At 38.9% G+C, this 25,785-nt stretch overlaps 1 protein-coding gene across 3 annotated transcripts in view; it reads right to left on the reverse strand.

The window, feature by feature from the left end:
* The window catches only part of PLPPR5 (phospholipid phosphatase related 5), an 86,095-nt gene that overhangs the window by 54,833 nt on the left and 5,477 nt on the right, over positions 1-25,785 (reverse strand). For all 3 annotated transcript variants that reach the window (XM_069789333.1, XM_069789335.1, XM_069789334.1), the window contains exons 2-3: positions 9,232-9,364; positions 6,711-6,961 (exon numbers count right to left, since the gene is read on the reverse strand). In XM_069789333.1, coding sequence (XP_069645434.1) covers positions 6,711-6,961; positions 9,232-9,364 — 384 coding nt within the window. The remainder of the gene's footprint in view (positions 1-6,710; positions 6,962-9,231; positions 9,365-25,785) is intronic.

A 25,785-nucleotide genomic window follows, 5' to 3' on the forward strand; every position in this document is an offset into this window, starting at 1 on the left:
TATTCAAAATAACCTGAGGGTTCTGCCAGTATAGGTACTGTTTCTATCTTTTCTTTAAAGAACAGACACCACTGATGTTAAGAGTAGTATTATATTAAAATATTATTAAAGAATCAATGGAAACAGGGTAAACTTCTCCTGAAACAGTGTAGCAAAAAGTCAGTATATTTGCAAACTTCTACATAGATAATGTAGACTCTTCCAAGACAGGATTCACAGATGTCCTTTTTTAAACTTGACCTCTTGCAGCTCTAGTACAATATATTAACACAGGCAACTCAGTCACAGATCTGATTTGCACTAAGAATATAATATAATTAAGCAGTTGTTTTCTTCTTGATTCTGGAAGGAAAGCTATAAACCAGCACAGTCATTAACTGACAAAGAATAAACGTCTTGAAAAGATGAGAGGATTTTTCTTCTCTTACTTTTCATAAATATTAATTACAGAATCAACAAAGGAAAACAGCTTAGTGATTTAAAACATTAGTGAGAATAAATGACAATATAAATTTTTACACGGCTAAAGATGTTTACTGAACAAGTCCATCCCAGTTACTTTCCAGAACAGAAATTGGGAGACGAGGAATCTAATTAAAGAAATCTTTTAAATTAGTCAGCAGCAAGACCAACAGCAGAGATTTTGTATGTAAGGTCAAGGACTGATACAGTAGTTAGAATTAATTTTGCAGGCTGCACATTCTCCTGCAACATCAGATCAGCGGTGAATCTTCTTTTGAAGAACTTCTGCTATTGCTTTTCCTTTTTCCTGAAATAAGATTTTAGTATGAAAAGATCTAAAGGTGATACCAGCAAGTAGACACTGACCGAGAGACATATAAGGAGGTGGATGTTACCTGATCGTAAATACCAGCATTTACTAGATTTTCAGGAAAACACAAACATTTGACCTTCAGTCTTCAAGATGCTGGAAGTGAAGACTTCAGAGAACCTCATAAGAAAACCTTTAATTGAAGTGGTTTTGAAAATATGTACTTGAAAGAGTCAGAATCATCACCATCACCAAAGACAAAGCTACCTGTGAGGTTTCTGACATGATTGTCTCAGGTCGTAATATAAGGAATAATCATAGTGTTGGCACTTAGCTTGTACTGGGAAAGCTCTCAAAAGTGTCATGTTGCAAGTCTGACTCATGTGAAATATGTCCTAAATCTAGTGCAAACAAAATCATTCCAAAACACGTAAGAGAAGAACAGGAATTGTATGTCAAGTGTAGGACAAAGTGGCCTCCTGAGCTATGCTGCAAGCTCTCCCTAGTCATCTTCTTTCAGCTATCTTTAGGTTCACCCACACAAACGTCTATGCATACAAACACCCATGTAACAGGTCCCAGAGTCCCATTTTAGTTAGAGTGGATCTAGTCAATCAGGCTGGGTGCACCAGCCAGGAGGGAAGTTAATTTTCCTAGCTAATTTCATCAGCCTGGGTCCCAGGGATGCAGGTAGGAAGATCCCCTCTGTGCTTGCTGTTTAGGTCCTCCCTGAAGCAGATGGTCTGGGGGCCTGACAAAGAGACAGACCAGTCCATTAGTTGGCAGAGAAAAATGACTCATGAAGCGACAAGCAGAAAGAGGAAGGAATCACTGTACAGGCACCTATCCCAGGCAGCACTCCAAATATAAATTATCTCAATTTTGTTTTGTTTTGCTTCTATGTGCTACTGTTAAAGAAATAATCTTGAACTATTCACGTAATACAAGTAATGTTATAGAAGTTCCACCTGAGGAATGTACAACTTTCAATATTCATCATACCTACAAGCAAATAGATCAAAAAGCTGAAAGAGTAGTAGGCTATAGTGGACGGTAGTCTCTAACCAGGTTCAACGTTTAGTTAGAATCCTGTCTGACAATCTATAAGTTCTTTAGCTTCCTTGATTAATAATTATATTTGGTCAAATTATTTCAAACCACAGAGCAAACCACAGTCATATTCTCAAATCATTTGGGCCTTTCTGCAACTGCCCACTGAAGACTTTTTTAGTGCTTTTGAAGCCTCCTCCAGCTTTCTGCATAAGTTTTGCAGTAATTATTGATGAACCTAGACAAAAATTGGCTTTCAATGTCAGGTCTGGGTTGGCAAAAGGAAGAGAAACCTCTAGAAATGCTGGACCTTACTATTAAGTTTCCCACCATGAGCTCCCCACAGTGGTAACTCTAAACAACTGAAGAAGGAAAGAGGGAACCTTCAATGTACCAGGACTGTAACATACACCCAAATATTAATTAAAGCTGATTCAGTCTACAGAGATTGTTACCATGAGCAACTGAATTGTAACAAAGAACTGACTGACAAGAAATATCTAGAGGTCTTTAGAAAAATCCCTGGATCAAATTGTAATGTTATTTTACTATCCAGCCTGAAAGTAACTAATAGACCCAATATATGAAGCCCATGATGTATGCTGTACAATCAGTATCAAGGGATACCTTTACTTGCTGCACCAGATACTGAAAAGAAATTCCACTTTCCTAACACCACCCCTGAAAAGCATCCAAAAGAATCCTTTAATACTCCAATTTCCTTACAAAAAATGGACAACAAAGCCGATTCAATAAGGTGGCTCTGCTACTCCTTTTCTTCCTGAACACTCCTTAAAGCGTATCAAAGAGAGGCCTGTCATGCCTCTACCAGCTGCCCACTGAGCAGGAGCCAAACAGGCACTTTAAGACGAAGGACAGGTGAGATGAGGCCTACACCTAAAGACTGGATCAAGGAGTGACACTGAGCAGAATGCCACCATGTTGCCAGCACTGTGAACCAGACTACCTTGCCGTCTTTTCCCAGTGACTTATAAACACAGTAAACAGCAAAGATGATACAGCAGAATGCCAGGAGCAAGAACCTTGCAGAAAAGATGATCACAGGCCGAACAAAAGGTCAACAGAGATGAAAAAATTATTTGTCAGCTTTACCTGCTAGCCCTGCCTGAGGCCATAGTTGAGGCCAAGGGTTCACAGTACAAAGCAACAAAAGCAACCTACAGACCTAAGGGCTATGTCAATTATCAAGACATTAAACATGCTCCTCTACCATTACAAATCCAAAACAACTCTGAAATGTATGCAGCAACACCAAGTTCAAACACTACCCTACAGACAGGTTGGCTGCCAACTGCTCTTGTCCAACACAATAAGAATAAAACAACGAAAAAGCCAAATTTTATAGAATGAATTAAAATTTGTCTTAAACTACAACTGGGAATGACCAATCCCCTAGGTCTGCAGCACCAAAGGACAACTGTTAGTCATAAGTCTCATATTTAAATCCATGGGAACAGACTGACTAAATCTTCACCTATCACTTTGAAATCCTACCAAAAAAAAAAAAGACTCCTGACTTCTCATTTTTGTGTCTAAGTTGTGGAAAAAACCCAAGTATGTGCATACTTGGCTGCTTCAAAAATATACTTCTAATTGTCCGTGCTACGTCAGCTTACACATATCAAAACGTGGCTTATACAATTATATTCTATTTAATAAACTTGCAGCGTTTGCCTTAATACCTATGTTAGCAGATGTTGTTCCAGCTGATAAAGGGTGAATTGCAATGTTGATAAGAAATGAAAGCAGATGCAGTCAACTTATTAACCCAACTCGAGCAAAACCAAAAGATCTAAGACAGTTGAGCAGACACCTAAGGAGAAATCCAGGTAGCAGCCAGCTTGGTTAGAGATTTTGGAACAGATTTACAGTAGTTCACTTTGAAGACTCTGGTACGCTGGGAAAAATAAACCTAAAAGTCTGAAGAAGACAGATAATACATCCTTGAAAGTGTATTTGGAGGAGGGTAGAGAAAACGCCTAACCATAGGGCTGCCATTCAACGTTTCCATTACTAAGTCTTTCTTGATAGGTACTGACAGAAAGTAATGGAGGCAAACATTACAGAGAGGTCCAAGTATTAGCAATACAGTTGTTTGAAAAAGACTGTACTTTTCAGCAGGAGGGGAATTCTGAGTTACCATAGCAGCCACCCACTCTCAAAAGAGGGGAAAGGGAAAAAAGGAAGACTCAAGAACCTAGATGAAAAAAGAAGCTATTGTTAACAAGACAATATGCACAGATGCTAGGTGATAAGGACATGTCTGCACTTAAATGGAATGAGATAGGGGAATTATTAGATAAAGGATAGCCTTTGTTTTTAAACGGGTTGATCGGGGAAATCGGCAAGCCTGACATTGTTTACTTTGACCCCTCAGAGAGCAAGCACTCTGGATCAGCTTGTTGATGATGTCTCTGGATATAGATCAGCTTGCCTGTTGATGTCTTTAAGCTGGTCTGGTTTTGTGAACAGCTGGCTGAAGTGTCCAGGGAGGATTCTGTAACAATCTCTCCCTCTCTCCCAAATATTTCTGTTAACCAAAAAGAAAGCACATTTTCCAGAGATTACATGCTCATGATATACTAGCTGAGTAATATATGGAGGTCTTTATGTCCATGCTCTCAATAACTGTTGTATCACAGCTCATACAAAGACTAGGCTGCTGTTTAAATCTTCTATTCCAGTGAATAGCAATGAGAAAGTTGTTATTCAGGGCCAACTATCCTGATAAACATCATGACAGTGTAAGGACACAACCCCAAATATTGGAACATTGCATTTCTTCCCCTGGTGTGTAATAAACAGTATTTTTATTTGCAACCATGCAACAGGATTAAAAAAAAAAAAAAGAAAAGAAAAAGAAAGACTGCCAATATTGCATCAAGGACCTAAATTTGCAGGCTACAACTCAGCTGATACATCATAGCAATTCACTTTATTAGGCAGCTTATAAGAATTCAGAAATCCTGAGAACAGTTTACAGTGCTTTAGTTAAATGATGACAGTGTCAAGCATCATGCAGCAATACAGTAATGACATAGGATATATTCATTTCTGCAGTTACTGAAAGATTATAAAGTCATGAAACAGATCACAGTAGTTTTAATTTTTGATGTTGCTAACTGTAAACTGACCACAGACAACATAAGGTTTGCATAAAGTACTCTTGCTCATGTCAAAAGCCACTGACACTAGGTATTAGACCTTACTAATGTCTACTTTTTGTTTTTAAAATGTATTAATACTATTTTCCTTCCTGCTTTGCAGTAGCTGAACAGTTGGTTTCCTTTAGTTACTGTGACTCATGGCAACAGTGGAAATCCAACTTTACAGATGGATGAAAAAAATAGGAGCAATTAAAATGAAGAATGCTGAATATTTTCTAAAATAGCTTGTACCAAATTTAGAGGTACGTTTCAGTGAAGCAAAGCCTTAGATATCTCCCCAAATAAAGACAATACTATTAGGAGTTATACTTGCCTCAAGTTAGAATAGAATTTTATTGCTCATCTCTTATTTGCAGATAACACTTGCCTGTACTAACTGATGATCCACATCTCTTAAACAGACATTGCTCACAAAGAACTTTTGGTAAATGTTACTGTCAGTGCTGCAGATTTTAAGCAACTGGTTCTAAAACCATATTCAGAAGCATGGAGTTGGCACACTGTCTATGGATGGGGCTGGAATCTTTTCCATGTTGGCAAATATCAGTTTCCAGATCAATCAGGAATTAAAGTCAGCTCATTAAATATATGCTTAAAAGCAATACATACTCATACACACATATATGCACACATACATACACACACACATGTATAGGCAGGCCACTGTAAAAATACTGAGGGAATTTACTCAGTAAATCGTAAATGGATGACTCCTGCAATGATCACAGAAGCACACACACACACTTGCCTAGTTCCCACCGACACTATGAGGGCAGCCCTGGGCCCATCCAAAGGGCTACAAAGGACTGTGATTACTAGCGCAGGTCAGGTAAAAGACTCCCATAGGCATGTGCTAGGGACAACTTTACTAAGAACAAGATGTGCTTCTGCTTAAGACTAGAACAATGTGCACTCCAAGCTAAGCCAGGGAATACTGCACAGAGTTACTTGAGTGAGATTCATTAGTCACTCTGCCTCTTACCTGCCTCCCCATGCTTTTCAATAGCCTCTAGAACAGCTCTGATGCCAGGCAGTAAACGCCAGTTTTTATCCCAGCCCTGCTCATCACTCCCTTTATCAGAGAGCGGGAAGAAAAGCAGGACTGTCTTGTAGCCGACTGCATTGCAGAATAAGAGGCAAAGTGACTTTGCATGAGCACTGAGGTACCTATAAATACCAATTCTGGTACCTAAAGACATGCACAGATCTCAGAAAACCTGTAGAGATCAGACACTTACATATGCCCACTCTTCTGCTTCACCCCAGCAAAGAATACGGACATGTGCAATTCCATTAATCTGTACTGTGTTAAAACATGGAGAGGAACCACTACCCATCACAGGCAATCCCCACCCTTATTCTTTACCACCCAAAAAAGCCTCTTCCCACATTCTCTGGAAATGGGCAAAAAATAAACCAAGAACCTGGTTATCCTAAATCTATAACCCTTTTTGAAAAACTTGCCCTCTCTCAGCACTGCCTTAGCTTTTGAGGCTCAGAGAACTACTACATCTGTAACTGTCAGAATTAAGTCCAATGAATCAAATTCTCAAAGGCTTCACAGTAACCCATAGAAGGTTTACATATATAAAATCAGCCAATAGTTGTCTTATCTTCTCCCCATTCCTCCCTCCTCCCCTCACAGTGTGAGCCATTTGCTCTCAAAAATATAGTGACATTAAATAGTACAATATACTTACAGCCAGATACATAGCTGCATACACGCTTAGTGCTGCTTCTTTGGATGGGAATGTCTTTCTGGCTTTCATGATAAGATCTGGATTTCCAGTACAGGCATGTACGCTACTGATGAATTGTGTATACTGTTTACATCCAAGTGCTGTATAGTTGGGTTTACAAAGTGCAAGAAAATGTGGTGCAAGATTCCCTGTTACTACTTGTCCAGCATTTACAAAGATGTCCGTAGCAAACAGTCCAAATGCGTAAATTCCTAAAGAGGGAAACAAAGAGTTAAATTTTCTGACAATTTCACTCCAGGGCTAAACAATATTATAGTATTTATCACAGTAATATACCAGCTCCTTCCATTTAAGGACATGAAATACCCTCACGTGTATTGTACCCTAAAGATCCTGACTCGTGCTGGAGATGATACTTTCCTACAGAATCGCAGCAGCAACACTGCAATGTACCCACACACCTGATCTCTCTGGATCCTTTGGAGGAGCACGCTCACCTCTTGTGCAAGTAGCCCGCTCTCCTAGGACCCCTAGCCATGAATCTCCACTGTTTGAGGTAGCTAGCTATACTGGTACCTACCTTTTGCCTATGTTCACTAAACAGAAGTGACACAGGCAAATTCTTCACCCTATAAATCTGCTTGAGAACAAAGAAGTCAAGCCCTGACGGAGAAGTAACTTGAAAAGCCATAACACATACTGGACAAACATTTTCTTTTCCCTTGCAGCTATAAAGAAGCTGAAGTACTGAATAATTCAATATTGCCATGCATGAGTTGTCTTCATCTGCCTGCTACTGGGTACATCTCTTTGCATAGCATATTAATCGCAATATCAACACAGGAGCTAAAGATCTATATATTTGAGGATCTACTTATGCTAAAGAGTTTTTTTTATCAGACATATCAGCAAAGCATTAAACACTCATTCATTAGAATGGAAATGCATGTATCTGATTACTCAAGAGAAAACAGATTTTTGCTATTCTGAGGTCCCTTTCTAACGTTTTGGAAGCAGAAAATGAGCTCTGGAAGGAAATGCAAACACAGCACCCTGACTAGGAGGCAAAGCCAGCAGGTGCGTGTTCAAATTCCACCTGAGCTACAGATTTCCTCCTGCATTTCCATGGGCAAATCACCTTACCTTTTCCATACTTCAATTCACTCTGAATATAGCTTGAGTTCTGGCAGTTGGCAGCTCCCAGCTTCATGGGGCACCATGAGGACTTTAATGAATGTACACCACAGCAGGCACGATCCCACAGAAACGTGCATTTCTAAAGGTCTGGTTTTTTACTCAGCAAAGCTAGAGGACCAAGGACAATTTCTGGGATCCTGGCTGGTCAGCAATGTCACACTAACGTTAATTCACCCTGAGCTGCTAGACACTGGTGAGCAGCGGATTGTGCCTAGCCAAGTCGCTGCACAGAAGGGCCCTTTCAGCAAGCCCCAAGGGTGTACGCTGCCCCAACATAGGTGGCTACATCACTTTGTGTGAGCATAAGGGCCTCCCTTCCCTCCCTCCCAATTTATTTTTTTTGCTTCTGTGAGCAAGGAGGGCCCACCAAGTGGGAAAGAAACACTGGCACTGATTACACACAGAGCAAGTGGAGCAGGAGGAGCTCCTCATCATCACTCCCCACCTCCTCTGGACCTATACAAGACAGTCCCATTCTTAATGACTTTTAGCACTCCAGTGTGACAGTGAGCAATCACGCTCTCATAAGGCAGGCATGGCTGTTATACACACACTGCAAATAAAGACACAGCTGCACATCCCCTCCCTCCCCCTGCGACTGGGGCATGCAGGAGGATTAGCTGCCCCAAGGCTTCACTCCTCCAGCTGTTTCTCTTAGATACAACTGTGAGTGAGAAGCAAACAACAGAACTGACCCCTGCTATGGCATCCCTGCACGTATTAAAAAGCAGCATCTGGGAATATTCATTAGACATTTTGAGTGGTGCTACTTCTCCTTCCAAACACATTTACAAAGAACTAAGTAGAAAGGATGACATCTCGTATCTACTAAAGTCAATGGGGAGTTAACAGCTGACTTCAATAAAGAATGGATTTTGTACAGTTTTCTACTAGAGACTGTATATAATACAATCTCCAGGCTAAGAAAGTACCTAAACTGGCTTGGTTTCAAACACACATTTATATCCCAATGTCTTCAACTTCGGCCGCTATGTGTGTGCGTAACCAAAACAAAACTATCAACTATAGATATGGCACAAAGGTATCTGCTTTCTCCACTTCACCCTACTCCAGGCCTGCTGGTTGTTTTTCCCCCTCGTGGTCCCAATTTTTTCTGTGTTTACTGCTGTTTCTGCAACTATTTTTTTATCCAAACTTCCAGGAAGCTTCATTTGCTACCCAAAATGGGAGAACTCACTGCACCCAAGTTAAGACTACACATGCAATGTTGTATGGTTATCTGAATATTTTTCCCAGGTCAAAATTAAGACATAATTGATCACTCTCACCATTCAGAAAATGAAAGCATTAATTTTGCTCATACCAAGGAATCTGATGGTCCTGCGCACCAGTGGATTTATATAACAACAGTCTCCACTTAATATTGTTTTTTCTTGGTTTTCAAAATCCTTTGTAGCTAACTGTAGACAAAACACTGCAGTTTCTCCAACGATAATCTTAGGGAAGGAGAAAAAAGGGGAGAGAAATGGTACATCAGATTACAGCAAGTAAAATATACTAATATGACAGAGATGGCTATCTCATCTTAAGGAAACAAGACCAAACCAGCACAAAAGACAACATAAGTGAACCAAGTTCTGTACGTTAATCTTCTTAGGGAAGTATGCTTTATGGCTTCCTTTATTTGCATTAAAATAGAATAAACTTCTATAACCAGGACTTGGAATTGACATACTATAACCTAGTTTTCAGGATGAAGGAGAAAGAGAAAGAAATCTATTAGTTCAAGAACAACAGATTGCATAACACACAGGATGTGGACCAAAGTAAAGCCCTAATCCTGGAAGATGCTGAACATTTCAGTTACCACGTGGCTTTCACTGACACTCAGCACTTCACAGGGTTGAGCTCTAAATTTTGGACCATAGTGGGGGAGAAAAAAAAAGAAGAAAAAGAAAAAAAAAAAATCACAACGGAGCTCCTGTTCACATCAGAGGATTGGTTTGCCAGGAGGTACTTAACAAGGTTTGATTCATATTTTGTCAGCTAAGTTTATCAAGTCTGGCTTTAGCTTTGTTCCTCATGCTTGAACAAAGTGTCACCACTGATATTTTAACATTAAGCATGGCCTATTTCATGTTCATTACACCAAAATGAATAAAGTTCTCACATCTATAGATCATTCACATTACAGTTGGCAAAAATTAAAAATAATCACAAATAAAAAAAGAAAAATACAGATTTTTGAATGTAAAATATTCCCTCTAAAATGTGTATTTACCTGTACAGCAAAACACGACCTTTAATTTACTCATAACAACTATGGTACTGAGACTTAATAGCCAAAGCCAAGCCTTAAGAGTCTGTCTATCTAAACCTATGATACTGAAGCTTTACAGCAGGTAACATGGGTATGATCAAGAAGAGCAGAAGAGAAGGGTCAAATACTGACCACTCTATTTCAATTTTGATTCACTGTGGGACTTAAAGACAAGGCTCTTCCACTCTTCTATATGAAAAGCAGTAAAGCTTACTGATAGGTACATCACACTTACTTTGATAAACAGGGATGAAGACCAGCAAACTGAAGTCTTAATACTACACAAGTACAAGAAATAATGCCATCAAATCTGATTCATTGTCCAGGTTTGTCTAAACCTTTGACCTAACAGGAAATTATAAACCTTTTCATGTATCATAATAGGTCTGAACAGTTCTACAGACAGCACCAGTTACAAAAAAACCCCTATGGGTGATGGCTCATAAGCACAGTTTGTTGCCAATAGGAAGAATGCAATTAATGACCTTCCTTAGTTATTTGTAGATCTACAAAGATGACTGGGCTAAACTGTGACACACAGAGGAGGAAAGTGCTTCTTATAAATAATGTGGCACAAATAACAAAAATAACTGTGGTGGCAAGCCTGTAAAAGCAAAATTCAGTTTGTCACAGAAACAGTCATCATCCATTACTTTAGACTAGCTTCAGATCCTAGTGGAATTTTTAGATGAAACAGAAATTTCAATACATGAACTTACAAGTATCCTCTCTCTACTTTGATGCAAGCAAATTTTCAGCATACTGAAGTACAATTCCTTCATCTATAATTAACAAACGATCAGTACGCATATGAAATGTAACTCAACATTGAATTCAAGGTCATCAAAATTATGACAATGATATGGAGAATTCAGCCCAATGACCCCTACAGCTCTCATGAAACAAACCAACCAACCAACCAACCAGTTTTAATATGATTCATAACGGTGAGAACTGAAACACTAAGATTCTTACTGTGAGTCACAGTAATCCCCTTCTTTCCTCTGGAATAATGAAACATCAAGGACTAGACAAACTGAACACAGTCAGATCCTGCATTTAACTAATTTTTTTTTTTCCAAACTCAATAAATATCAGTAAAATTATTGCAGATTTCCAAACTCCAGGAAAAAGCAGAATCCAGCACAAGGGGAGCATTTGCGGTACATGATGCTCAACCTTTTGCAAGAACACAAAGAGAACGCGTGCCAGCAAGCTCAACTCTCCAACTCTGAGCAGAGTCTCTGAATCTGCCGATCTAGGAATACAGGCTCTTCTTTTTGGTTGGTAAGGAAGCTGGGGTTAGCAAATGGGAGAACTGCTCATTCAGTTATAGGAAAGGAGACCCTTACTTCCAGCAACCTGTCTTCATCAGCTGCATCTAGGTCCTTGCTGCTGGCAACAATTTTTCCTTGTTAAATTCCCTGTATTTAATGGCAACCTGGATGAAGAAAACCCTCTACTCCAAGAATAACAAAGCAGTGTTCAAGTGCTTAGCTGAACAAAAGTACTCTTAGAGTGGGTACGTAGGTGCAAGGGTCAGAACGATACAGAACTCAGCTAAAGACAAAACTTTTGCTATACTAGGCCTAGTGCTCTACCCTCAGAAGTAAACAGAGTGGGATATGCCATTGAACACAACAGGCATTCATCTCTATGCTTCTGTGGCTTTACTTTGATAGAATTCTTCTGGAATTTGGCAATAAATACAGGTTCTGTATTTTTCTGTACTGGCAGCTCAGCTAAAGCTGTTCTCCTTCCTCCATCCTTCAGCACAAGCACTGCTCATCTCAATAATCAGCCTATTGATGTGTCCATTTCCTTCAGAAATGGAAGGAAAATCTTTTTCAGTCTCAGTAAATCCCAGGAGAGATTCTGTTACCCAGTGCAATTCCTTCCCTTCTTCTCTCCGGCACCACTGGCAATAATCAGCTCTACAGGGTAAAGGAAAGGGAGGGCAATCTCCCTCTTGCCTTTTACCATAATATGCATGCTTGGTATATTCCAGGAAGGAACGATTTCTGTATTCCCTCTGGCACAGGGAACCACCATTACCCCTTCCACTGCAGACCCGAGTGGCAACCAGACAACAAATGACATTTAATACAAAAGAATAACTTGTGTGCTTCTTGGCTAAGTCTTGGGGCAAAAAGTCTTTGGAATATTCCAAAACTGACAGTGAAGGATTGCAATGGTGAATCTGAAAGCTCTGACAACATAAACTTTTGGACAGAGCTACACAAGTTCAGGTATAGAAATTTAATTTGCAATGAAAAAAGTGAGGGTATTAGAAATATCTTTTACTTTATTCTATCTAACAGGGTCATACTACTTTAGACCACTGTAGAGATTTCCTAAAGAATTATATATATTAAAATTCTTAGCTCACTCATACATTAACAGCTGTTAAAAGCAGAGGCCATCCCTGAGAAAACCTTTTGACATATAATTACAGCATGTAAAGTATAAGGAAAAGAACAATTTTCACCTGAAGACTAACAATACAAAGTGCAAGCCTTCCAGTATTCTAAAGAATGTATATAAAAATAATTTTCACAGTCCTTAGGTAAAAATGCAGTGTACGTAACTGTTACAAGAAGGAGCAAGACAAGAAATGATCGCCCTACAGGCATCAGCCTAGGCCCTGACAGGCAGCGATCAGGTCCTTGTTCTACTACAGCTTCCCTCTGTAAACACAGGGAAGGCCCTTAGTCCTGGTTCACAATATGAAGCATAATAGCAACAATACAAAAATCACCCTACATAAAGATATTTAATACCTACTTCATAACTAGCATTTAGATAATCCTTCCTTTTTATGGAAGCATGGAAAAGAAATATTAACCCAGCAAAATCTAAATTACAGGAAAAGTTCTCGTAACCATCTCCATGGCAATCGTATCCTGTCTGCAATTTGACAACCCACTTGACAGCCAGGAACTGAGTTTGGAAGGGGTGAGACCTAAAACTAATATTTCTTCTTGTTTCACCTCTTAGCTCCTAACTAATTTATTAGCTGACTGATTTTCATGGTAGTTTTGTACTCGTAATATATTTATTGCCAACCACCCAGTACCTGTCCCTTTCCTTGGTTTCTGCACAGGATACTTACAGCATTTAGCACATGTTCCCTACACTGATTTCTTCCTCCCAAATAAGTTCAGTTTCTTTCTTATTAGTCATTTTTCTGAATCCAGGCAAGCTGTTCCTAGTTTTAGCACTGCATATCAATTTAGAAATCTAATTTGTCCTTCCCAAAATCACCCATCCAGTATATTCTTAACTTGGTTCTAAATTCTGAGCTCTTTTTCAACCTGAAATGTCAAACCTGATTCATTCCAAATATTAGAGCTAGAGCAGCTCTGACCTTGTTGATTTTCCAGTAAACTGACTTCATAAACAAACTTCCCCTAGTGTCACGTATGGTTTACAACAGCCAGCACCTATATAAATAAAGGACCTTAAATCTGCACTTCTGAAATACTAATTAGGTTTATTTTACGGACTACCTTCTCATATATGACGTAACTTCCTATAAAAACCTAGGATTCAAGAATTAAACATTCATTTGTATTACAAGATATCTGAGGGTATATTAATGCATTTAAACAAGATAAATCCTGAAATTTAAGGTTGATAATCTCTACTTGGGATTAGGAAAGAAATTTCTGTGTACACATTCATAGATCTTTCCAGCTAACACCTACTTTAGGGTATACAAATGTTCATGAAATATTTCATATGGGCCAGGGAACGTGGTAGAATACATGATTCCCTCTCTGCCAATTCTTAGGGTTATGCTGTAACTACAGCAACCGCTCAGATAGATGAGTAACACTGAAAAGCAGTTATGGCATTAAAAAGACCACTAAATATTCATCCATGTTCTCAACTTCTCAAGTTAAGAACGGTTGACAATACTGTGCACTGTAATTTCTCTTCTGATTTCTTTTCATTCATTGTATTTCTCTCATTTAGGCATGATTTGAACACTAACCAAGGCTTCTGTGAGACCATCTTCAAGAAATAACATGGCAAGGGATTGTCCCTTTGGGGAATGAGCATCTCAGGCAGTCCACTGTGCTGCTCTTCTCTCTAGAATGAACTTCCTCATAGTTCCTTATCAGGCAGGAAGGGAAGCTAGGAACAGGAGCTAAAAATCTTGGGGATGATCTCTGTATCTCTAGGCAAATTGTTATCATTTAAGTTGCATGGCCTCCCCATTCACTTCATTTATGGGTTCCCACTTAAAAAGTGTGGGGTAGATTTCTTTTAAAATTATGGCCTTCATAGGCTTTGTTGTTCCTGTTCTTTATCTTTTCTTCTTAACTTTTAGCAAGAACATGGGCTATTTCTGGCCCATTTCCTCTTTAAAAATGCCATCAACATACCACAGAGCATAGCGGTCTCTAGAGTTTGGAAACTAGCAGCATAAACCTCAGTCTTTAGCGATGCTGTAGATAAGCTCCACTCTCCACTTTAAGCTAAAATTGCTGTGCAAGGTGACAGCCCTGGCAGGAAAAGCAGCAACAGTATTTCCAGCAGGAGCAATTTCAAGTTCATTATGCAGAGTTTTCCCTTGAGGCCATTTTCTTTGTGTTTTTCTTGTTCTCATTGCTTCTTGCTTGCTTCAACTGACAGCAAATGTCCTGGTTGATTTTCACAGAAGTACATTTTCTATAGTAAAAAATGACCAATAGTTTTAAGGAAAAGTAACAAAATAAATCCTAGATAAATCTGTCTGCTATTGATTAAATATAAAGTATGCCCCCTTGCATTCAGCATGGAGATACAGGACCATACTGCATAGCAGCTTCTGAAAGTCTGGAGAAAAGATGTGGAAAGAAAATTGCTTTTCTAGAGAAAGATGTGGAAAAAAACCACTCAGCCTTTTTTCCCCAGTAAATTTTGTTTTAACAATATGTACTCTCAATGTTTTGAGACAAATATCAAAATTTTAATAGAGTTCTTGGTATATATTTGATCACGGCCATTTACAAAAGAAAAATAGCAGTATAAGATTATATATCTAGTAGTCAAATATTATCTGCTTTACTTATTTCTCTGTAGTGCAGAGTATGGCTATACACTACCAAACACTAACCTTACTTCTGACAGGGACGAACATTCTTTACTGCTCTTTGTAATACATTGTACACATAGTCAGTATGTAATAATGGTAAAGGTTGCTCACTTCATGAAGACTTTATTGCTGTTTGAAAGCATGAGGCACATAATCACCAAGCATTTATAACCAGGGAGCTTCAAGTGAACCCCATGAGTACATAATCACAGAAACATGGACAATTTCATCATTCACTGAACTATACTCATTCGTTTACCATATGACAGAAAAAAATGAAATATTTTTAAGTACAGTGTCTCTAAAAGCTTCTTCCCCCTGCCCCCCCTTCTTTTTCTTTTTTTTTTTTTTTTCCTGAGCAATTGATCATGTATGCAAATGGCATCTCCTCTAGAGTATGCTGTGCTAACCAACAGGCAAAGCCTTTGCGCAGCAGCACACTGTCACCAGGGCTCGAATCGCACAATGCCAGAGTGAAGTTTGGTTACGTAAAAGATCATTTTGAGAAACAGTTACCAGGACCCTGCTATCCTGAGTGTAACTAAGAGAAGGACCTTGTGCCATCACCACAGAGGCCCAGTCTTGGTGCATGACAGCAGGTCCTGCATTTGATGCTCCTCAACAGAAGCAAAAGGCAAGCAAGCAGCCCCAGAGGGTGCGCCGGCCCTGCTGGGCTCCGTCTTGACAGGAACATTTGCTCCACATTTGGCCTGCTTTACTCACTGCACTTGGCATTACATCCCCTACTCATGTCTACTAAACCGTTTATATCGCTGTGAGATAAGAGTATCCAGCTGCTCTGCACTGCAGTTCTCTGGGGGATTAGAAATGGCCAGGACACTAAGAAAACAAGCTCAATAATGCTAACATGGCAGTCTGGGGGCCAAATAAGTGTCTGGCAACCAGCTCCAAAACTATTTAGCTGCTGGCTGTCCTGGTTCTGGCCGGGATAGAATTTATTTTCTTCCTAGTAGCTGGTATAATGTTGTGTTTTGGATTTAGTATGAGAGTAATGTTGGTAACACACTGATGGTTTTAGTTGTTGCTGAGTAGCGTTTAGATCAAGTCAAGGATTTTTCAGCTTCTGATGCCCAGCCAGCAAGAAAGCTGGAGGGGCACAAGAAGTTGGCACAGGACACAGCCAGGGCACCTGACCCAAACTGGCCAAAGGGGTATTCCATACCATGTGATGTCATGCCCAGTATGTAAACTGGGGAGAATTGGCCAGGAGGTGCCGATCACTGCTTGGGAACTGACTGGGCATTGGTCAGCGAGTGGTGAGCAATCGCATTGTGCATCACTTGTTTTGTATATTTTAATTGTTCTATTATTATCATTGTCATTTTATTATTATTATCATCATCATTATTATTTTCTTCCTTTTCTGTCCTATTAAACTGTTCTTATCTCAACTCACAAGTTTTAGTGGTTGTTTTTTTTTTTTTTTTTATTCTCTCCCCCATCCCACTGGGTACAGGGGGCTGTGAGTGAGTGGCTGTGTGGTGCTTAGTTTCCAGCTGGGGTTAAACCATGACACTGCTGGCCCAGTTTCACAATACTGAGACAAGTATTCTTGGTGAACACATTCCAAGAGGTAGTAGATAACAGACTTCAGTGAGAACTCTTGCCCATGCACCGAGCTTTTCTAATTTTAAAAAATAACACCAAAAAGCTAGAAAAAAATATTAATCTAGAGAAAATTCTCAACATCTAAAAAAACCTAGTAATTTTGATCTGAAAATGGTAAGGGGAAGAAAAAACAATTAATTCAAAACAGCCTTCTAAAAGCATCAATTCGCATTTCAAAAGGTAAAGTTACTTCAGGCTGAAATATTCTAGATAAGGTTTTTATAATAGGGAATTCATACAGGTTTAAGTTGTTCTTATTTTCTTTTTATAGAAACGAGGATGCCATTATCCAAAGTTTCCAGTCTGCACACTTCACTCTACAAACACACCTCGTTAGGAAGTTGGGTTGTAACATAACCAGAAATCAACTAAATTTAGTCTCCAGATCCCTGAGTGATACTTGGAAAAGGTTGTTCTTACATATAATTATTTCATTAGGGATTTTGAAAAAGAAGTTTACATCAAATTTTTTCTTTTTTCAAAGCTTCAACCTTTAAAATACCATATTATTTGTGAAGGAAAAACAAAATGTTCAAAGCCCTACCATTTATCTTCCCTATTAGAGGATGAATTCTATAGAGCATGTTCAGCTCTGCACTCAGCTGTATCAAGGAAGTTGTCTATTGGACTTCAAGTGACACATGTGAAAAAGACCGTGGTTCCTTATGGCCTAGCCTTGGTAAACCCCTTTGTTTCTTGCCTGTCCAAGAAAACAGTACTTTGTTCTGTCTGTTTAGAGAGATTGGTTTCTTAACCCTTCTGTGCATGTTGAAAACATTATTCCTTGATGAGCACAATACCAATGCTTATGATAGCCCTATCAATGATCATTTCCAACAGCGATGTTACTTGACACTTTAAACCTTAGATGACCTACACAACTGCAGTTTTCTACCCAGGATGAACATTCAACTGCAAAATTCAACATAAACGGTCTTTCATCCCTGTTTGAATAAAAACTGATCACATAAAAGGCATCTCTTAAAGATTCTGGTCACAAAGCAGTGGTTTTACAGTCAGTATATGGCTGGAGCCAACTGTTCTCAGAGGAAGGAGAATATCTGAATTTCCTGCTTTTCACAGTGTCTTACTTCTGTCTTGCTTCTACTCAAGGCCAGCCACATTTTGCAGATACATTATTCCTGAGATTAGTTCAAGGAAAGCCACTTTCTCTGAAATGCTGTCATCAAACAACTGAAACTGAAGGACCAAACGCTGTACCAGCATAAGCACCCTGTATTTTACTACAACTAAGAAAAACAGGTTCCAGGTATGATTAATACCTGTAAGATTCCACAAAAATTGTTTTCTGGATTTTTGTGGCAAAATATGTGTGTCTGTAAAACATACACATGTAATTGTTTTTTACTTATGTTTGTTACCATCAATTAGTATTTGATTCATAACGATAAATTTAAGTGGACAGCTCAGTAAAACAATTCTACATTTTTTTATTAAAAACTATATTCACAATAAAATAGCTTTCTTTGAAAGCACATAACTAGCTCCACTGCTATTTAATGGCTTCTGTATAAGCAACTCTTCCTTTACAATTATCTTAGGCTACAGTATAATCACCAACCCACCAAATATGTTAAGGTCATTATCTTTTTCCAGCTGAAATCAAAGGTAACATCCCCACTAAATTCAACAGGGACTAGATTAGTCGTGAAAACTTATGGCACTCTAGATTAAGAGCAATACTTCAGCCAAAGTGGGGAAATGGATCTTAGCTATGAATGCCATCCCAGGAAGATAATAAAACAAAACTAGAAAGCCAAGCCAATTTTACAGGGGAGTAGTACTAAGTATTTGGGAAAGAGGTTTAACAGGTCCAATAAATCAGAAAGAAAAGTTCAAAACTGTAATGCCCACTCCTGAGCATATTACCTTAAAGTTCTTCTTATATGATACTTTTATAGTCTTCACACTGTGAGCATTACTGCAAAGGATCCAGGTGTCATTAAAAATGAGTTAAAAACGCTATAAAAGCCATTGCATGGGAAACATCTGATCTAGAACTATGACTTTATTCTGAGCTGTCTCACATAGGGCTTACTTGTGTGTAATATGTACGTAGAGCATAAAACCAGCAGTAAAACTACTAACAAACCCTGACAGTACTAATCCACATGTCTAGTGCCTGTGAAAGCCAGGAAACAAATGACCAAATAAAAGCTTTCAAAGAAAAGTACACACTGCAACTTGTATTGACATTTCAGTGACACAGTCAAAGCGTATGAAACCATGGCTTTACCAAAGTTAACTTCTGAAGCTTCACTGACTTCAGGCAGACCCATGATGTCATTCCCAGAATGGTCACTAGAGATGCTGGTCAGTGAGAAAGGACCAGAAAGAGAAAAGAGGTCAGAAGTCCCTCTTCCAGACACACCCCAAACCACTAGTAAGCCCAGATACAAAACAATGTGTGACCATTCACCTGCATCTCTTTCCTCAGACTTGAAAGTTGTAATTTCACAGCATGCAATTACTTCTCTTTAAGAATGTTATTATAATAAATTAATATACTGAAGTGATGTTTATTAGAAATGGAATGTTTACGAAGGCATAGAAGTGGAAGCAGAGAACTGTTTATGAACATCGGAAGTTTTAATAATTACTTACCTCTTAACAATGCAATAGTAGTGAATTAGCCAGCAAGCTTTTTCACAGGACATTGCATAGCAGTAGCATATCCCATTTATCTTTATTTGATACATATACATGTAGAAAGACCATTTCAATAATGATTCTGTATATCCTGTGGATAAACACGGGGCATTTACTCTATGGTTTTCTGCAAATATGATTTGCATCACTCTCGTCACTCTTTCAACTCTGCTACACAATGTCTATTTTATTGCTCCTGCCACAAATCCAGATGGCTGCAGATATGCAGCTGGCAACACTATGTTGTCTGACCCTGTTTAGGCACTTACACAATGCAGTGCTTGAATTAAGAGGAAGTCCCAAGTGCCCTCATTAGCACAGTAGCCAATGAGCTGAAACAGGAGCAGCAAGAGTGGGAAATTTTAGTAAAAAATTCCTAGTACAGGAAATGCCTACAAGACAGAGGGGAGATTGTATACTTTGCTGTGAAGACACCAGAGCATAAAAACAGCTCTTTTAGGCATGCAATGGTATTCTGAAAACTAACTGCAAAGTCGATAGGCCAAAGCAAGCCCAGCTACTCTTCTTCAATATGCGACTGTATCTCCTTCCACTCATAAAATAGGGCATAATGGTTTACCTTAACAAGGATCACCACCTTTGCATAGAACTGTAAAATAATAGTGAACATGTTGCTGGCTTTATCAAATATTTTCAAAAAAGCTCAAGTGATGAGAGAAGTGTTTTAAGGATGAATGGGTCTATTTAAAAATTTTAGATCTTGTGAAGCTTTGACATTAGCTGTCGTCAAGGCAGACTTTACAGGAGCTGGCATTTAGTTTTCTCTGTGAAAACAATAAAGGGGTGTTAGATAAAATACATAATTGTTATGTAAATGTATGAACATATATTCTGTTTTTAATCAGTGTTGGATGTAATCTCTCATTATTTGAGCAACTTAAGTTATTACTAGAAAGTGAAATTCAAAGTATGCTATGTTGAAAGATGCTTTCACACATTCAGTGATAGGATAACCTTTTCAGGTATTCTGGTGTGGTGAACTAATTCTTTCAGGCATTACTTTTTTGCCATTGGCATTCAAGGTTAAAAACACATGTGAACTAAACTATGGATATAAATCAGCTGTGGAAACATGACTATTTTCTGGCAGCACATTGTGCATATACACTCACATATGTAAATATATTGAGTTTTTAAATAAATAGTCTCTGCTTTATGATTTCCTTCTAATCACACAACAATCACAATCAATTCATAAACAAAAGAAATACTGAGTAAAACTGCAATACTGTCTCTTAAAATGAATGTGGTTCCATAAAAAGATTCTATCAGCACCACACTCATTCACATATACTGTTCCACCTCAGGAAAGCCTTGCTATTTCAAGTAGCACTGAAGCATGTGATTAAACCCCACCAATACAAAGATAATTAATGAACAACTAGTACATACCTAGCTCTTGTATAATCCTTTTCACACACAAATCTAGCGCTTTCCAGAGAAGCCTAGTTTTACAGTTACCACTTGACAGCCAGGCAGTAAAGGCTAAATGTACATCCTGCTTGGGTGACCAGATCCCTTTACAAGGCAAAGCCTGACAGAGCTCACAACCTAGCTCTATACATTCGTTCTGTCAGCTGCAGATGTCCATGAACTACTTGCATACCCCAAGGTCAGTCTCCCTACAAATCTCATCTGCCTTTGCTAAATGCTCTGGAAAGAGTCCCCGTGACTGACTGAAGCACTGACTTCAGTCAGGCGTGAGCACTTGGCAAAGAGGACCATCGTAACCGCCGGACTGTCCTCACCATCATTGACATGAGCATGCTTGTGGCCTACACTACAATGCAGCACAAGGTCCTCATTCCTCCCTCGGGCCTCTCGGACACTCGGACTCATGTTTGCGCAGTTTGAATGTATGATGGCAGCAGCCTCAAGACTGGCCTCATGGCAGAGCCCAGATGCACCTCAAGAGGTCCAAGGACACCCCCATAGGAACAGGCGAGGCAGAAACTGAGCAGTAGAGAGGCTACAGACAGCAAGCTCTATCTATGGACAAACAAACTACTGTTAAGTATATGCTGAAACTCGGGCATGTGCACACATTGTTCTGCATAGAGATGAACTTAGGCACAGAGCAATGCACTTCTGCAAATGGAGACATCAGACTTCAGACATCAGCCAGTGGGTAGTTTGAATGTATGAGGTCCCCATCTGTCAGCAGAGCCGCGTTATGGACAGTCTGTGCACCCACTCTGTAAAATCCAAAAAGGTAACATGTACTGGCCTAAGTCTTAATTAAAGCAGGTCAAGCTCAAATACTTCACCTCATGCTCCCCACAGGCTGCAAGTTGCACATGGCTGGTTACTGCAGCTCAGCTGACCCGTGATTAACAGATCTTTAAGCAGAATTAATTCAGTCATGTCTGAGCCCTAAATTGCTATGGACAGGTCACAGAAATCCCTATTACTACCCCAAAATAACTATAGTGGGAAGCCGAGTTCCACTTACTAATTCTAATATTTAATACTTCATTTATAAAGAGGCAAATTACAAATTGACTGAAGGAAGTCCTCATAATATTATTCAGAGTTTGAATGACAAAAAAAAAAAAAGTATGACTCAGATCCCTTTTAGAGACAGCATGAAACCTACTAGCCTAAACCAATGTGTATTTCAAAATGTTATGTAGAAAAAGGAGAAAGAAAAAAAAAAAGAGTCAGAACAGCAGGATACTGTTGGGCTGACTTCTGTCCTTGATAGCGTTTTTTATTATTATTATTCTTTAGAAAACAAAAAACTCTAGTTTAGGAATGAATGCCTTCATACATACCCCTTAACCCTACATGGGTGAGAGGCAAGAAGTAATATCTGCAGAGAAGGAAAAATACTATTTGTAAAGAAGAAAGCCCTTAAAACATGGCTATATTGCATTTATAATTGGTTGTACATTAATAAGTATACAAGGTTAATGAAATTTTCATGTAATATATAATGCATAATAATTATACAATGGATAATTATGATACATTTATACAATACATGCAAAATTACAGGTAACAGTATGTTGTCCAGAATGGTAAGCAGAAGTGGACTCCACAGCCTGCTGAGTTTTCACCCAGTATAACCAGAGGGGTTTTTTTATGGTGCCTTGTACCCCAGGAAATGGCATCCAGGATTGAGAGTCAATTTTGAAGCAGTACTGAACAATTTATTAGATTAATAGTAGATAAAAAAAATCTTAATATATATAGTAATTCTTCTACTGCAGATTCCTTAGTGCTTTACACTGAAACTATATTCTGACCTGCAGGTGAACAGAAGTGATCTTAACAAAGCCAGGTTGCTGGTAAGAGATAGCAAGTGCTCTAACTTTTTCTTTCCTAGTCCCTTTCCAATATCATATTCCCTGTACTATGCGTGAAAATTATGGACTAGCATGTTTACAATGGCTATTCCTCATTAAAACAGCGTGTCACGTGCATGTTTTCTGAGTGCTGGAGATGTGGTATACCCACCTCAGCTAGGCTTTTTATTTGCGATCTATGAGGTACCACACCTCAGCTAAATAAGAACAATAGATGATGAAAGCTGGGCCATCACTCACTTCAATATATCTGAGAGGTGCTGCAAGAGCATTGTAAAGCTTTTTAAACATCATACTGCTTTTAAGGCTGAAAAACACAGCTAAAGCTACTTACAATTCTACTTTGGCTGTCATTTATTATGTATCATATGGACACCCATCTCCTCAATCCTGCATGATGTACAATGAGCAAGAATTGTTTGGTTGAGGAACTGATTATTACTACAAGCCTACTATTTTAGATTACAAATGCATATAAATGCATATAAATTCCCTAATCGCGCAGGATTAGTTGGATTAACAGTTTGTCACTTAAATATAAGTGCATCATTTATAGGACAAGCAGGCATTCAGCTGTTGTGAACAGAACCCTGTCCGCCTTGTTCACATCTGCTTACCACTTTACTTCCAGAGAGCCCATCAAGGGATGAACCATATGGCCTCGATATTGTGTTTGTAAACAGAATGCATAGCAAGCACAGCAGAAATTATACATTCAGTTGGAAGTACAAACATAACTTCTGCAGCCACTGTTCATGTAATCCACCACAGCACAAGAGGAAGACAGACAGATAAAGAAGAATTCCCAAGAAAACCCACAATGGCTCTGAAGTTTTTGTTTCGCCTGGTTACAGCTCTGTTGGATTAGTGGTTTTATGCTGGGATAAAAACAGCATCAGACTATCAAACCATGTATTTGTCTTGCTATGTGTCCCAACAGGCCAATACTGACATCTGGTACACAAAGTTACTGTAGACCTTACCAGTGTGATTTATTTTTATTCTTAAGTAAAGATGCAATGCAATTATCCCTTTACAAAGGAAGAGCATGGCATAAATTGTCCCTTAGCTTTAATATCTCCTGCTGGCATTCCCCCCTTCCAAAAAAGTGGCTTTTTGAAGTCCCCAGTATTTGCCCATTAAAAAAAAAGGCTGCAAGATTTTTCCCATCCCACCCCAATGTGAGAATGAAAGAAGAAAACTATCAAGGAAAAGAAGTTGTAGCTGTCCACACAGGTTGAAACAGATTATGAAGACAGAGACCAAATGGGCCCTTCAGGAACAACACAATCACAGACTAAACAAAGTATTCTGGCAATTCCTTCTCCATGTAAAGTCTTAACAGCTGTCAAATGTGCCAACAAGAAAAGGACACATAAATAAGCTTTAGCTAATCAAAGATATTCCAGGACTATTGAAACAGGTCATATATCAAGCTAAAGAGAGTTTCTTATACAAGTAAAACCATTCCCATTTTGATTTCAGAGGCTATATTTAGTCTACCCAATTTATATGAGTCTGGACGTACAATTATAATCTTTAGTTGCATTACCATTGTCATTTCAAAAACAGCACTGGGAGATGTTCAAATATTGCAGCTACCCACCTAGCAAAAAAGCTTATTGCTCCCAAAAAGTGCACCAGGCAGACTGAACACTTTGCTGGGTGATTCCTCTAACTTGCTCTACAAGATGTACATAAAAATGAACACTTGAACACCTGACTACAGATTCTTAGAATTTTTGCCCTGTAACACAGACCTGCTGGCAACTGTGCATCCTTGCATTATTTACAAGTTTCCTTGATGCCTTTCTGGCAGAAGTGACAAAACAGCTTAGTCTCCTTCAGGATGCACGGAGGCCACTTCTACTTTGAGTAGCAGAGCAGGAGAAAAGTCTGTTCCATTCTGCCCCTGTGCGTTAGTTTTTTCCAATAGTATCAAAGTGTCCATAGAAGCTAAAGCGAGTTGGTACCAGCCATGAAGTAGAAAAATAATCACCCTAAAACAGATAGAAGAAACATTTGTGGAGATAGTGATTTTTTCTGACTAAGGTCAGGAATGAAAAGCATCTAGAGTTATCAGGTATGAGGTGAATTTACAGATTCTTGGCACAGCAAATTCACACAGGACATTTCCAGAAATACTTCTTTTTCAGAACTTTAATTCCAGATTTTGTTTTTCCTTAAGTTATAACAAACAGATTAACAGAATATTTTGATGTCCTGGAAATGGATCACAATCGAGTACCCTTTTTCATGTACAGCACTAAGTTATATCAGAGTAGAATAGTTTCAGTGAACTACAGGTTAACTAAAAGCTATTCTGACAAGAGCATTTTGAAAACTCAGCCTGATAAAATCCAGTCAGGTCCTGATGCCACACCACATGGAATCATAGGTGCCAGAAGAAAAATAGGGACTAACAGGTCCAAAGGGAAGAGTGAGATAAGAGCATGCCCAGTCACATCAGCTAGATCTATGTACTGGAAACAAGCGGTATATCTCCTTCAGGTCTCTGCATATCCTTAACTACTCTTGAGCTGCTCAGACCTGGAACTATTAAGAGATCAGCAAGGACACTGAATAAGAAAGAGAGACTTACAAAATCTGTGCTGATCCATCAAAAGGTAGCTTCTCTTTCTCATTATTCACAGAATGATCCTGTTTTTTCTTAAAGCATCAGGGTACAGTAAATTTGATACATGAACAATTATGTTGCATCTCTCATTTCACAGTCCTTTCTGCCAGATTTCAGAATTCCTTCCTCAAATGATAAGAAAGGGGAAAGTTACTGACTTAAGCTAAGCCGAAGGCAGAATGCCTAACTTTTTACATCCATTCCTTGTTTGGGATGTGCCAATTTAAAGATTCATCCAGTCTACTAAA

Source organism: Haliaeetus albicilla, chromosome 8 (assembly GCF_947461875.1).
Source record: "Haliaeetus albicilla chromosome 8, bHalAlb1.1, whole genome shotgun sequence".
Classification (NCBI taxonomy): domain Eukaryota; kingdom Metazoa; phylum Chordata; class Aves; order Accipitriformes; family Accipitridae; genus Haliaeetus; species Haliaeetus albicilla.